At 39.5% G+C, this 16139-nt stretch overlaps 1 protein-coding gene across 2 annotated transcripts in view; it reads left to right on the forward strand.

Annotated features, from left to right (window-relative positions):
• PRKG1 (protein kinase cGMP-dependent 1) overlaps positions 1-16139 on the forward strand; it is a gene marked incomplete at both ends in the record, with an annotated part of 504682 nt that overhangs the window by 476860 nt on the left and 11683 nt on the right. For both annotated transcript variants that reach the window (XM_080620728.1, XM_080620727.1), the window contains 2 exons: positions 11096-11235; positions 15211-15300. In XM_080620728.1, the coding sequence (XP_080476854.1) occupies positions 11096-11235; positions 15211-15300 (230 nt within the window). The remainder of the gene's footprint in view (positions 1-11095; positions 11236-15210; positions 15301-16139) is intronic.

The raw sequence follows: 16139 nt of genomic DNA on the forward strand, positions 1-16139 counted from the left end.
AACAATCACTCAGTGATGGTAATAAAATTGCAAAACAATATATTTTTCCACACCCCACTGCAAGCTTAATTGAGATTTGTTTTCAGCTACATCTTCATTCACTCTTCAGGACAGATACACCATTAAAAACCTATAGGATTACCCACTGTCCCTGCATGCACACAAGCTTGAAGGGAGCTGTGCCTTCTGCACTCCTATGGGGAACGTATGGCTTGGGACATCCTGAAGACAGCAGGCAAAAGGCAGATTAAAGACAGTCTCAGTTTTTAGCCCTGACTTGACAAAAGTTTAATCACATGTTTTAACATTCAGCAGTTTTGTAGAAGTCATTGGCACTTAGAGAACATACTTCAACCATACGGTCATTATGGCTGGAAGGGACCTAAAGAGATAATCGTCCAGGCAGATTCAAATATAGCTAACCACTTCTGACCAGTTTTCCCTAATTTGTTGTTGAAGTCTTTAGGGAAGGATGTTTCCAGGAAAGTTTTTCATAATATTTAACGTCTCTCTGCTGTAGCCTGTAGTAGATTTGAAATACAAATACATACAACCCTTGAGGTTGGGTTGTATTATTCGAAGGCCATTATCACATGAACCTGAAGAACAATTCTCTTTAAAAGAATAATTGTGCTGCTTCTGAGCTTTGCATTTAATTTGTACTTTATAAGCCTGTGGTCATTCCTGTTCCTTAGACTCCAGCTGGCTCTCTCCTCTTTGGAGCAATACCCAAACCAGGCACATTAGTCCAACCTGGACCTATCTCTGCTCAGGTAGAGCTGGAAGCTAGCAGCAGCATTTTGCCACTACTAAATTTATTTCAAGTCATTACTTCAATTTGTAACTATCAGTTTGAATTTTCTTGCTCTTCTCTAAAGTGCTTCCAACCCTTTATAGCTTGATTTTAATAGGTGCAAAGTTAATAATAGTCTTCTTATTTTATAATCCAAGCCATTAATGAAAGTGTTTTATGGTGCCATATACTAGACAAACCCCCTTGAAGTCCTTTTGGCTTCATGGTGGCCACTGAAAGCTAAACTCCTTTGCAATATGGAGATTAATAAGGACATACACATAAAAACGAAGTCTCAATTTCAGCCATATTTTACTGGGGCTATACAAGACCATTTTAAAATGGTCAGTACAACATTTTTCATTTTTAGTCATGTTTTAAGAGAAATCTGGCCACAGATTATGAAGTGCGATCAAATTTATTATAGCCTCTAGCCTGTTTTGTAAACAAAACCATTAGTGAATTAATTAGATAGCGAGGAAAAAACCACTGTAATTGTCTTCCAATAGACTGACAGATGCATAATTCAGATATTTCTTAGTGAAAACTTCCAGCTGCATAGCTATCCTTTTATTCCAGCTGTTATTAAGCTTTTTGTTAGAAAGATCAGTCTTCTCTTTGAAATCTCTTGATTTTTAATTGTCAGGAGTACTTTGGTCTCCTTCCTTTTGAAGGAATAGGCATTTTGGGTGCTGTAAAGATGAAGAAATTGAGCTTTAAGTGAGGGATTTGAAGATCAGCACCTGAATAAACCCATGTTCATCTGACAGCAGAACTGCTGCTACCCAGCTGAACAAAATGCTGGTTATGAAGATTTGGCCCCCTTTTTTTTTTTCCCCCTTCTTACATATGCAGCCTATTCCCTTCTTATGTGCAGGATGCTTAATTTTAATGTTACTGTCAGATAGCACTGGACCACTGCAGAGCTACCTTTTTTTTTTTCTTTGATTTTTAATTCCTAGTGGAATTAAATACATCCTTTGTAGATAAAAACATATTCTCAGGGCTTGCCTTAATGGAAAAGGTGTTGTCAAAGTTTGGAAAGATGAGATTCCATTTGTAGCCCATCAAATACTGTCAGAGGCCGGATAAGGATATGAGCTGTCAAGCCAGAGGCTTCAGCTCTGTTTGAAAGCAGGAATTAGATGTAAAAATAGGTGCTCTATTGTAGACAAAGCGAAAATCAGGAGTGGGTCAGGATCTTGTATGGGGCTGGAGAGTTTAGGTCTGTCTGACATTTACAAGAAACCACAGTAGTGAGTTTTTCCATTTGGTTTCTTATATTTTAGATATATAACCCTTCTTCTGCTATTTACATTTTGTTAGAATGATTTTATGCATGAAACAGTTTACATTTCTTGCTGCTTTTTAGCCTTTTCTTTCTAGATATTTTTGAAAAATAATACCTTTAAAAAAAGCGTTGTGATTCCTCAGCTAAAACCAGGAAAGAAAGACACAAGTTTTATTGTATTTCCCAATGTCCTTGCTTATAAAAAACTTTGCGCATATTGCTAAGCATTGAATATCAATTTTCAGTATAGGGATCAAAACATAAAATTACAGGCTTTTAGCACAGTTGAGTATTTGATTAAGCAACTTTAATTGTTGAAGAGATGAGATTTCCTAAGGACTGTGGATTTTTTAGCTTATACTTAGGTGTATTCATAGACAGTAATTTTGCAATTTATATTCCTGTAAAGTCCCATAGCATCCAGATGATGATACGATACTTAAGTGCTTTCCCAACCAGTTGAAATAAGACTTTTTCAAAGAAAATAAGATCATTGTCATGGACAGGTTCCACCCTGCTGTCCACTTGTAATGAATTCATACAGTCTTTTAATGGTTAGGGTTGGATGGGACCTTAAAGATCATCTAGCTCCCACCCCCCTGCCATGGCAGGGGCACCTTCATAGAATCATAGGATAGTTAGGGTTGGAAAGGGCCTTCAGATCATCTAGTTTCAATCCCACTGCCATGGGCAGGGACACCTCAGACTAGACGATGTCGGCCAAGGCTTTTTCCAACCTGCCTTCAACACAGCCAGGGATGGAGCATTTGCTACTTCTTTGAGCAGCCTGTTCCAGTGCCTCACCACCCTCACAGTAAAGAATTTCTTCCTTAGATCCAATCTAAGCTTCCCCTGTTTAAGTTTTAACCCGTTACCCCTCGTCCTATCACTACAGTCCCTGATGAAGAGTCTCTCTTCAGCACCCCTGTAAGCCCTCGTCAGATACTGGAAGGCTGCTATGAGGTCTCCACGCGGCCTTCTCTTCTCCAGGCTGAACAGCCCCAACTTTCTCAGCCTGTCTTCATACAGGAGGTTCTCCAGTCCCCTGATCATCCTCATGGCCCTCCTCTGGACTTGTTCCAACAGTTCCATGTCCTTCTTATGTTGAGGACACCAGAACTGCATACAGTACTCTAAGTGAGGTCTCATGAGAGCAGAGTAGAGGGGCAGGATCACCTCCCTCAACCTGCTGGTCACGCTTCTTTTGATGCAGCCCAGGATACAGTTGGCTTTCTGGGCTGGGAGTGCACACTGAAGCCAGCTCATGTTAAGATTCTTATTGACCAACACCCCCAAGTCCTTCTCTGCAGGGCTGCTCTGAATCTCTTCTCTGCCCAACCTGTAGCTGTACCTGGGATTGCTCCCACCCAGGTGTAGGACCGTGCATTCGGCTTGGTTAAACTGCATAAGGTTGGCATCAGCCCACCTCACAAGTATGTCGAGGTCCCTCTGGATGGCATCCCTTCCCTCTTGCGTATCAACTGAACCACACAGCTTGGTGTCATCGGCAAACTTGCTGAGGGCGCACTCAATCCCACTGTCCATGTCACCTACAAAGATATTGAGCAAGACCTATCCCAGCACCAATCCCTGAGGGACACCACTCACTACTGGTCTCCAGCTGGACATTGAGCTGTTGACTGCAACACTGCATGTGGCCATCCAGCCAGTTCTTTATCCACCGAGTGGTCCATCTATCAAATTGATGTCCCTCCAATTTAGAGACAAGGATGTCATGCAGGACAGTGTCAAATGCTTTCGTCAGGTAGAAGACGCCAGCTGCTTCATGGGTTTACTTTCCATCTTAGATCTTTTTTTTTAAGCCTAGACTTATTTTTTCCAGCCTAACCTGGTCCAATCACCATGCCTATTCACACACAGCAGACAGCTAACCCAAAACTAAGGTGATGTTGAGCATGAGGTAGAAAGGATGGAGTGAGAAACAGCATGTAGCCTGCTTATAATTTGGATATGCAAACTACAGTTTTTCTCTAAACCTTAGGTCAGGAGAGCAGCTGAATCTGGCCTTAAGGAGATGTGCAAAGAACATTCAAAACGCAAATGGAAAGATATGAAATACTGAGCACCACAGTAGACTTTAAGGCATAAATATGAGCAAGCTATACCCTCACTTGCCTAATAAAAAGAAATGCTGACAAGAAAACAAGTTGTAAGGCAAATAATATTAATATAAGGAAATCTAATTCATCCTGGAAGAACATAAATACAAAGCATGCTGTACTATTTTGCTGGGGGTGGGTAGAAGTTTCTGCTTTGTTCGTGCATCAGTTCAGCTGTTGGGATTAGGAGAGCTCAGCTTGCAAGTGCTGCGCTCAGCAACAGCTGCTGCTATTTTCGTTGGTTCAAATGCATCTAGCTGGGAAACAGCAGAAAATAAAGGACCTTGGACATACCCAGCAAGCAAAAGCATTTGCACTTCAGTTCCCAAGAGCTATGGTTGAACCAGTTATTATTTAACATGATATAGAGATATTCGCATTTCATAACACAGATTTCTGGCTCCATTATATCTGAATAATACACATATAGCAAAATGCACAGCTAGCAAAAGCCCTCGCTGAAAGCATCTCTGTCATTACAAAGGTATCACTGTGCCCACAAGGGAAGTTCAGCAGGAGACACAAGCAACAAACAACTGATCTGTGAGTTGTGGACGCAAGAATTCAAGAAAAGCTTCTGTCCAGCTCCTAAAAGCTCACTGTTACTGTGTGTTTAGGAAAAAGCCACATCTCCAGAGTAAACAAAATATTTTTTACTTGCATAAACTTTTCTCCCTGTGTGTTCCCATTCAGCTGGGAGCCTAGCCAGCTGCCTTTGAAGATCAGCAGAAAAAGTTCCTGACTAAGGTTTTTGTGAGCACAGTGTCCAGACGCTGTGAAAGTTCATGTTCATTCAAGCACTTCAATTACATAAGTGAAAGAAATCTGGAGATTTTTGAGTGGCAAACACTGCGTTGGCCAAAATGAATGAAGGATAAACTAAAAATATAAATTTAAATATGAATTCAAATATGAATATAAATATAAATGTGTCAAGCTCTGCTTTTGTGCCCTTGGGTCTGTTGCTCCTTCATGGCTTTAGGGGTCTACACAGATTACCATAGTTCCAGATATTATTTGTTGCAGCTCCTTGGGAAAAAAAGCACAATCACAGGGCTTCTTGGAAAACCCACAGCCATGCAAGACCTGTAACTCACAGGCATAACTTCTCAATGGAAATTCAGAAAATCAGAAGTTCTTTGCTGACTTCTAGAAGAAAATCATGCAGGAATAGAAGACTGGCCATGATGCAGTTAAAATAGCATATCCTCAAGCTAGGTATGGCAAGGTTCAGGCACCTCGCTAATCTTCACTGAACTTAATCTTGTTCTACATTCTGGTAAAAATTTCTTAGTTTTTACAGTTTCTCAAGGTCAGCTTGCATTGTATCAGTTTGGCTGTCACTGGAGTTTCATGGAAATTGCTCACATCGCAGACTACATATAATACACATACATGATTTATAGTAAAGACAGGCAGAGAGAGGAAGGATAAGAAGCATACAGATAGAGCCATTTACTGTTTTTTCCATCAAGTTCTGGATTTTGTCTCATCAATATCCATTTTCCAAGGAAGTCTGAAAAAGCACTAAGGTGTAGAACCATATTTATATGTACATGAATTACAGCTGTGTGAAAAGAAATAAAAATCAGGCCTTGAGTGCGCTGTGTGTTTTGTAAGTTGCAGAAGTTTATACACCATAAAGCAAACCAAACTTTTGGAATGATTCCAACATTTTCATATAAGCATGGGGAGCCATAAGGAGAAGCCAGCTGAGGTCTAACAAAACAAGGACTTGGAAAAGCAAGAGAGGCTGGATCTCTTCTCTTTCTCTTGTCCTCCTTCTTCTTTCCATCTCTCCTTCTCTTCTCCTTTTGCCTTTCTGTTCTCCCCTGCATTTGCATTTTGTTGTTGTGTCCTCTTTAAGGGAATTTCTTAAATGCATTTTCAGATAGTGATCCACCTGTTTGGGTTTGCTCAGGAGTAGCTTTGTCACAATGACTCAGGCTGCCAAAAAAAAACCCCACCTGGTGACATGGAAATGGGGCACCACACTGAAAACAGCCAAAGGCCGTAAATCTGAGTGAGTGGTGCTTCCTACACAACCACAAGGCAGGGAGAGGGCAGCCATGGGGCTAGCAGAGAAGAAAGTTGCTTGTTTTAACTCCTGTCCACCCTCATGTTGTGGAGCTTCCTTGCTTCAGAGGGCTGGATGGATGTCACATATGGAGGAAAGGAATAGCTGCTTCTTCATGAGGTGAGCTCATGCAATAGGAAGGTGTTAAAAGATGGAGAAGTATGGTTCTTCCAATGTAGCACTGTGCAGTTAAAACCTGATGGTTGAAGATGCAGCCACATCTCCAAATGTGATTGTGATACCCTACCACCACGGTGCTTGGACCAGAATATTTTTCAAAATGCCACTATATTTATATTACATTTCTATTTCTAATTGATATGCATATCAACATATGCAATATATGTTTATATGTACTTTATATCTTAATGCAAATATGTATCTGTGCAAAATGGACACAACTATTTCTCATTCTATTTTGTTTCTACAATTGCCTTATTTACTTACAGACAAAATTTCTCCTGTTATTTTTGTCACTGGGATGCAGTTTATTCCCTGGGTTGTAATCCTGCAGAATGACCTGATCTAATTAATTTTACCTCTTATCTCTCTGGCTTTGTACATCACCTTTTTAAGTTGGTGTTTGTATTTTTTTTAATTGTGCTCCCTATTCCTTTTTTTTGTTTGTTTGTTTTGGAGATAAAATGTATTCCTGTTCCACAACTGAAAGGGCTTATATCTTCCCCCAGAAGTTAATTTGTAACAGTGAGGGGAAGAGCTCAAGCAGATTCACCAGGAGGGAGTCTGACCAGGAGAGCATCAGTAGTTAACTACAGTTTTACCAGAATTCACTATTTGGGTGATTATTGCACTGGAATGGACAGTATGAGACTGCTCTTGGTGTAGATTTGCTGTTCAGCCTGCTTTGCCTTTTGCAATCCATGCAATTTGGAGGCAGAATTGCAACCATGGACCACGTGCCAGAGCTCAGTGATGAGATGGACATAAAATTGAAAACTGAAACATATATGAAGGTGGAGAGAAAGGGATGGAGTATATTCAGTGCTATAAATGTTATTCCTAATTTTTCTATGCCTGTATTCAGCAGATACCTGACTTTAATGTTACTGTTCTATGTCAATATTCCAGTGGCCTTGATGTTTGCTCTTACAATCGTGAAATTATCTCCAAAAGAGATAATTTGGGAGATTTTTGAACTGATGAAAAGGCAACAACTGGGTGAGGTCAATGCAAGGAGAGGAGTGAAAAAAGTGAGGAAGGAAGGGACCAGAAATTCTTTTAACTTGCAAAAAAAAAGGTTGAGAGAGATGGAGGCTGGTGGTTACCCTGTGTTGATCCTCTTAGTGGCTCAGCTGCTCTTGAAGAAGAGAGATTGAAACCCAAGGCTCAGCAGGTTTCCACTGAATCAATAGTCCTGGGGCCTTTGAAATACAAGATATTGCTTCCAAGTGAGTGAACACTAATCTCGTGAGCTTTGCGGCAGGGAAATCTCCTTTGCAAACTGCCATCCAAGGAAAGCTGAAACCTTTTTCCTTTTCTGAACTGTTTGGGAGATTTTACAGTGGGTTTCTTTGAGAGGCTGAGCTTCCTGCCCAGAATATCCTTTGAGCCAAGAGTCAAAATCCTTGTGGTTTCTGTGGCTCTCTGAGCCATTTTTCTCATTATAATTGAAAGGCAGGGTGTTCTTAGCAGCCCTTCTCATCTTCTCAATGTTAATCCTGTTTGGTTTTTTATATTAAATATCCAGGTGACTTCTAGGTATATTTTTCTGCTTTTGAAATGAGATTGGTATCAAACATGAGGTTGGTTTTTTGTTGTTTTTTTTTCTGTAAACTATCAGGAGCTTAATATTAAAACTTGCTCTTTGCAAGAATAATATGAATTACCTGGGGCTCCCCAGAATTGCATCAAAAAAATAGTCCTCACAGTCACCTCATTTGGCAGAAACACCAAAGCAAGGAGAGGATTCATGCATGTTGAAGAAGGAGAAGTCTGTAGGGTTCATCTTCCAGGTGGACAACCAGGCAGTCCAAAACTTCAGACTTCGTACCTCAGCAGCTTCTTTTGGTGTATCAGCACATTTAATGCAAATTAATGACCCCATGCTCCCAAACTCTCACGTCTTCTGCCTCATGAAGCACGACAGGAGTGGGACTGGAAAATGGATCTAAATTCCCTAGTGGCATTAGGTCAAAGTCTTGCATTAGCTAATTGTAGCCACCTGATTGTTCTATATTTAAATATTTGTGGCACTGATGACACCATCAAACACCTAATAAAACCACTGCCTTCTGCTTCCTCATAATAATTTCCTTTTCTGTACTTATTTTGGAGCTGTGTAAGTATGTATCCCTGAAAAAAAAACCTTGAAAAAAACATTAATAAAATAAATATCCTCTTTAATGAAAGACACAAAAAATTAAGCAGTCAGAATCCATGGTGTTAAAGTGATAATACCATAAAAAGGCACACTGGGATTTATTCATAGTACCTTTATTCTGTAATATTGGAATTTATTCATCTGAGCCTCCACCAGGTTTTTGTATTTATTTTTAACACTGATGTCTGGTACAGATTAACATCAGGAAATGTTTGAAGTAAGTTTAGAGTGCTAAATACTTTTTTATTTTTTTAATGTTTCATGTTCAAATTGACTGATAAATTTGCTACTGGAGCTACTTTCTTGGTTCCACTGTTCATTATGATTTGTTGGTGGACAACCTGACCTTAAAAAACACAAGACGGAAAGAAAACAAATCTGATCTGTAATACCTAACAAAGTTTTGCACAGACTTATATTTGAAATAATTTGTGTGGCAGCTGATTATGCTTGTCCATTACCAGATGCACAGGTCTGATGAGAAACCAGGCAATCTGGATTAACATCAAAAGCAAGAGGTGTATGTTCTCCAGAAGTATGTGCTTGGTCATGCTAAACCTTAATCTTCTTTTTTTTTTTTTTTTTTTTTTTTTTTGCAAACTTTGAAAAATTTTGCTAAGCCCAGATTTTCCCTTAACTTTCATCATGTCTTCATTCCATGTGTGCCACCTCATTTCTCTTCCTACTTCCCCAAAACAGCCTGTTTTGATTTAGATGGAATACTACTAAATAATTTAGTTCAAACAGTTGAACTGAAGTCCATGTGCCATTTATTCAAAAAAGGAAAAAAAAAACACAACAAACCAAACACTAATCCTAAACCCAGAATATTTTTATTCACTTTCGGTTTGCCATAAATGCAAAATTCCTTTCTGCTTCGAGATGTGGTCAAGCCACATAGCAAAGGCAGCATGATGTAGCACCAGTTTGATAAATAACTTGCAGCTCTACTGCATAGATGAGGAAAAATGTTTTTCTTTATTTTATGTGGATCGTTTAAGTCTTTGTACCGTGTCTTCCTGAAGATTAAATGGCAAACACTGGCTTCATGCAAAGATAATAATTATGAGTCTCTGTGTGAAATACAGAACAGCGCCTTTGGAAAAAGAAAAGCTTCATGTGGGCTTGGAAATGCTTGTGGCTGCAGGGAAAATAAGAAGCCATAAATCTGAAGACCAAAACCCCAAGTGGTTTTAAAACAGATAGAGTAATACATGCAAACATGTATACGTATTGAAGAACTTAATGATGAAAACTTTGGCCATAGACTCTCATTTATTAATGTTTATTTTTCTATCACTTGTGGTGATTTTGGAAATCTCTTTGCCAGCTGGGAATCTGCCTTTGGAGTTTGATTTCCTTAAGCTGTGTCTTTGTGGACATCAGAATACCAGTTTGATTTCTGACAAAGATGGGATACTGAGAATACAATCCTTCTTTGCATTTTCCTTGTGACCTGAGCATGAACAAAGCAGATTCAAGGTTATGGTATGCAGCCTGCGAAAAACACGGTTTTTCGAAAAACACAAGATGCCATGTCTCATATAAGTCCATATTTCTGTTACCAAAAAAATATAAAAATAAGTATTATATTAAATAAATTGTGATTGCATGACTGTTGTCTCCTAACCCAAAATGCAAGCTGGATTTATGATGGGGCTTGACAACAGACAAGCCACTCGTGTGCTGGCAGAAGCCAAATTCCTGAAAGAAAACCAAAACAGAAGTTGCCAAACAGCATCTCTTACTATAAAGAGGCAAAGCATTTAACTGGCAATGTTATTGTGAACAGCTGCTGGGGCAATTTAACAAACTAAGAGGCCTGGTAGGTCGATGGCAAGGTTCCTTTCTCATTTGGTGGCGACTAAGTTGATAAGGCCAAAACAGAAAGGATGGTTGCCTTCTAGCTCTCTTTTGGGATGGGTACCAGTCCCTCAGGGTGGGCTGGGGACGGCTTAGGGTTCGACAGTTACCAGTGTTACCCTGGCAAGCAAGCAAACAACTTCCTTCAACCTTGTTTTGGGAAATAAGGCTAAAAATAGGTTGCTGAGGCTTAAGGTTGAAAGTACAGACACGACCAAGCAGTGCTGTTGAAAAGCCAGCTCTGCTCATCCTCTACAAGCATCCAAGAACTGCATTTCCTTGCTAGAGCCTGTGCATTTGTTATTAGCTATAGAAAAAGGCTTTGTGAAAGTTGCATGTTAGGTAGCAACTTCATCTGACTTGAGAGTAATGCTGACGGCTGGGTTTTCCCTAAACACATGGAGTTTTAGAAATAGCTTTTCAATTTAACAATAGGCCAAGTATTTAGAAATCTGTTTCATACTGAAGTGAAGCTGATGGCTGAAGAAGTGAGAGGAGTTATTAGAAGGTAGGTGGTGGGATTACTGCATTCCCATGCAGCTGGACTGTCACAGTTTGGCAGAGGGATTTGCCTTGCTTCTAACTATTGTGTTTGCCTGCTTTACCCAAGGTCCAGTTGAAAAGTGAAGAATCAAAAACTTTTGCCATGAAAATACTGAAGAAACGTCACATTGTGGACACGAGGCAGCAGGAGCACATCCGCTCAGAGAAGCAGATCATGCAGAGCGCACACTCAGACTTCATTGTGAGGTACCATCCCTCTGCTTTACATGCTGCCACAGGAGAGTGAAGCACAGCTGATCTCGTGATTTCGTAAAAGCACATAGGAATAATACATCCATCACAACAAAAACCCTTTGGCCATAGCTTTCCTGCAAGGGACTGCAAATACAGTGTGTAGAATAAAGTCTATTCCAGGCAAACGTGAGATTACTCTGCCCATGGGGGATATTCACTCAAGCCTAAACTTAACTCATGTCTTAACCAATTTGTGTTGGCCCCATGCCTTGCTTACATGGCTTTGTGGCTCCTGGAGCAAGCACACCCCCCAGCCTGCAGCCTGGGCAGAGCTTGCTGATGCTGGTGGGCGATTCTCCATGTAGATATATGCACCATGACTTGGTATTGACCCTGCTCAAGGTTAATTTTCCTTTTTATTCTTAATTTCTGAATTTTTCTTCCCACAAAAGGAAGCTGGAAGGTAGGGTTTAATCTTTTGAGATCATGCATTGCCGTATGAAGAAAAAGTTGTAGCCAGCACTTCTCTCTAGGGTGGATTAGATAAATCTAGTTCAGCATCCCTTGACTCATCATGGATAAATGCACGAAAGCCGTTATCTCTCCACCAAACCTAAGCAAAGGCAATTCTTCAGTCAATAAAACCAGGTTCCAGGCATTTTTGTTTTAATCCTAATAGCAAAGTTACCTGACTCTTCAAGGATTCTGAGTATCTGTTAACAGGAAACAGAGATTGTTCTTTATGTTTTAGATGACGATAAGGACAATGGGTGGTGTGAAACTCTGGCAGAGCAATGCATTTCACCCAGCTGGAGGTATCTAAAAGGACAGCCTCTCATTTAAGCCAAGGGTGCTTAGTCCCACCCTCAAAGAGATGCCTGAAACACTTGCCTTTTGCCAGAGAGCAACCCTGCTCCCAAAAATTGCTACAGAGAGACATACTAACCTAGGGGTGAAACCAAACCCCTGTGATAAATGCAAAGGCAGGCATGTGGCTGGGACAGCCACCTAGGTCTCTAGGGGGGTGTTTCCTTCCTGGGCTGATCCCTGGGATTCCCCCAGAGCCCACAGCTTCGCCTCTGATTCATGGGTGACAACTGCAGCCCAATACCCTACCCAGCTGCAGTTTCCTTCACTCTGTAATATTCAATTCACAAACATGCCCCTGTTACTTAGGCTAGAGCCAAATATATCTTGTGGGCTATTTCAGCCTATAGATTTATCTTCTGAAGCCTGCACCGTCTTGTGATGGGGATATAAAGGGAGATGAAGTGTGGGGCTAGCCAAGCGGAGGGACATTTTGACATCATTTCCAGAAATATCCCCTCCTAAATAAAAACCTCAAGTCTGTAAACGTTTCTTAATGGAGCCACTGATATTCATAGCTAATGAAATAAATACTTCTTCATTCCCACTTTTTATTCTTTCAGCAGGCAAGTGAAAAAAGAATGTGTTATATGTATGTCTTTTCCTTCCATATCATGCAATTTCCATTCTTTACGGTTACCAGGCTTCTGGGGATTTTAAGTTGTCTTATAGTTACTATTCTAAAATCATTCATAAGCTGCTTATACCCTTTCTTGGACCAGCTAGGATAATATTTTTCTGGGTGCTACAGGTAGAAATATTATCATTTCAGCAGATTAATTGTATTTCAAAATGTTGGGTGAAAGGTGGGTTTAAAATGGCCTTGGAGCAAGGACACAATCTCTGGGATAACAGAATGGGGAAAACAAATCCCCAATAACTCTATTTTCTTAATTCATTATGAAACAATTTATTAAAAATCTTTGAAGAATAGTTCAGTTTGGTTACTAAAATGCATTAAATCAGGCAAAAGAAGCAGAAGAGGCTTTCAGATAATCTAAGAATCTCAAAACCAAAATTATCTGGGTTTGGTAAAGGGCCAAACAAGTGTTGAGCAGTGGATGCCTGCATTGGATCTGCAAATATTTCAATGAATAATAAAAAATAAAAAATGAATTCAAATATTGTGACTTTTCAAGCTGATGACTGCTTGATTTGCTGAAATAGCATGATTTCACCATGTATTAACTTTGCGCTTCCATACAGTTGATAAACAATATTTTTTTGTTCTGCATATTTTAGGCCAAATTTCATGCACATAGAATTTTCTGGAAAGCAGTTTTTAATCAAGGCTACCTTAACTAGAGAAAGTGCCATATTTTAGTAGCATTAAATGAAACATATTTAGTTGCTCACATTTTGGATTCTTGAATATGTATGTTTTCTGTAAACATTATTTTGGATTAAATATTTACTAAAATGAATCATGTTTTGTCCAACTGGCAAGAATTAAGATTTTTTTTTTGACTTATAAATTTTAACCGTATGAAATGTTCCAACTTTTTCCAAGAAGCACGTTATAACTGTGGTTTTAAATGTCACATAGGTAATACTAGAATAAGAAAGATCTGAAATACTGTTTTTTTGGGGGGTTCTTGTCTAAATTTTGTTGTGGTAGCAAGCAGAATATTTAACTACATAGTATTTCTCAGGTAGACAATATTCATATTATCTACCTGAGCATATTCAGTACCCAGACTCCTGCCTACATCACAGCTGCAGCTGCTGGGATCTTTGCCTTTTAAACATGGCAAAAATAGAGTAAGTAACTGCTGCTAAGCTGTGTGCTGGATGCTTCGCAAACACAGACAGGAGACAAACGTTGTCTAGCATTGTGATGTGAAAGCATATCAGAGCCAAACTGTAGCTGCCAGGATGTTTTGCGATGTACCTTAACTTAATATTTAATTGTATGCCTTAGAAAGGAACATATCCTGCTGTGTTTCCTCCCTGGTCTATCACACAGCTTAATAACATATATTAATAACTAGATTTATCACTAGCTGGGAAGAGCTAGAATTTGCAAAACCACCTGTTTGATTTATATCATGTTGCATTGGCCCTCCAATTTTTGACTCTTGGTAACTCCCATGAATGCAGCAATTGCACCATATCCCTCAGCATCCCCTTCTGCTGTGGAGCTTTGATTTTTAAAATTAATTTCTAAACAGTGCAGCTGCAAAGGACCTTTCCAGTATCCTCATACAGCAGGCTTGTTTCTGCAGGCAACTTAAACGGTATACCCACTCATGTAATAAGTACAGAAGTAGTTCAACATTAAAATTAAGTGAACCAGCTAACACTGAATTCCCTTTTTTTGTTTTCATAATTTTATAATTGCATTTGTTTAATATATCATATTAATAGTTTAATTTATTAATTATTTAATAATTATTTAATAATTTATTGATAATTTATTAATTTATTAATAGTTTAATTATATTAATGTTTAATATATCATATTAAACACACAGCACGGATTTTGCCACACATTTTAGATAGCACTTGAGGAAGACAGGTTCATAAAGCCTGGCCCATCTATCCCTTTAGGCAATTTTTCCTCCATATTGAGTCCCTCGGGGGAATAGGAAAAGCACTTCACAAAAGAATACCTGCATGTCAACAGGTTCTCCTTAAACTCTACCACATCAGTGGGTTTATGTTCTGTAATGAATCACAAATTGGGCAGCACTCCTTTGAAATGATCAAATGGAAATAAGGCCGTTGATCTGCAGCTGGACTTTGTAGCATGAAGACCAAGATGATACAGATGTTATAAAAAACAGTAGGAAAACTTACAACCACATCTGGAGAGCCAAGTGTCAGGTTACACCATTAGAAATGGCAAATTTTACATGTAGCACCCAGAGTAGTTGTGACCTCTTCTTCCGAGGTCCACAATACACTTCACCACTCAGATGCCCATCCTTTTCCACTGAAGTATTTCCTACCCAAGAAGAGACATTGAAATATTCTCCTTAAATGTAGCACTAACACTGAAAGATAGTTTTAGTCTTGTGGTGCTTCCTGGGATGAAGTGTATGGTCTGTGAGAAGTGGGAATGCTTGGTGACTTTACTTGTATAGTGGATTTATTTATGATTTTGCTTGTCAATGACAGGCTTTACAGGACATTCAAGGACAGCAAATACCTGTACATGCTGATGGAAGCCTGTCTAGGTGGAGAGCTTTGGACAATTCTCAGGGACAGGTGAGTTGTAAGAAACTATTGTCCTACAAAGTGGAATATTTTCTCATATGCCTCTAGATGACCAAACATCTTTACCTTTCATGGTCAAGATCTGGGTCTTACCATGCTATGTGTGTTTGATTTAAGATCCCAGAAAGGTAAGGAGCTATTTTTGTTTCTATGCAGTTGAGTAGACACAAAGTGAATCCAGTTATAACTGAGAATAAGGACAGATTTAGTTTGTATCCAACATGTACAATGCTTTATGTAAGCAGAGACTTATCTGGAGCTGCTTTGTCATGGCATCTCTGAAAAAGTACAGAAGGTAGTGATAGAAGTGATGATAGTCACTTGATGAATCGCATCTATGACAAGTCTTTGACTGTCTTTTCTTTGTGTCTTCATCTCTAACAGGTACCCCTAAATAGGAAGCAGCATATTTTAATCAAAATAATTAATTATTTAAATTAATTTTATACATAGAACAACGACCTTTTGCAACCACAGAAATTACAGTTGTGTTCTTGGTGCCCATGCTATCATTTCTTGCATTTGGAAGCCTGGTGGGAGGCTCAGGCAACTGATAGGGAAACGTGGGACTGTCTTAAGAGAGACTAAGACTTTGGGTACCATGTATGATGGCAGAGAGCGACCCTCCAGGCATTTCAGTAAGTGCAGTGTCAAAGCCAGTCTTGCTGCATTCCTGCAGGGAGTTAGAGCCCTTCTAGTGCCACACCTTTAGGCATTGCTGCCTAAATGGACATTTTAGACTCTGAATTTTGTAAAGCAAGGCCTTAAGGCAGCACTGGCATCAGTGAGACTTCACAGTTGTGAATGAAATCCATGGAGAAGTGCCTTTT

The sequence above is a fragment of the Psittacula echo genome (assembly GCF_963264785.1).
Source record: "Psittacula echo genome assembly, chromosome: 6".
Lineage (NCBI taxonomy): Eukaryota > Metazoa > Chordata > Aves > Psittaciformes > Psittacidae > Psittacula > Psittacula echo.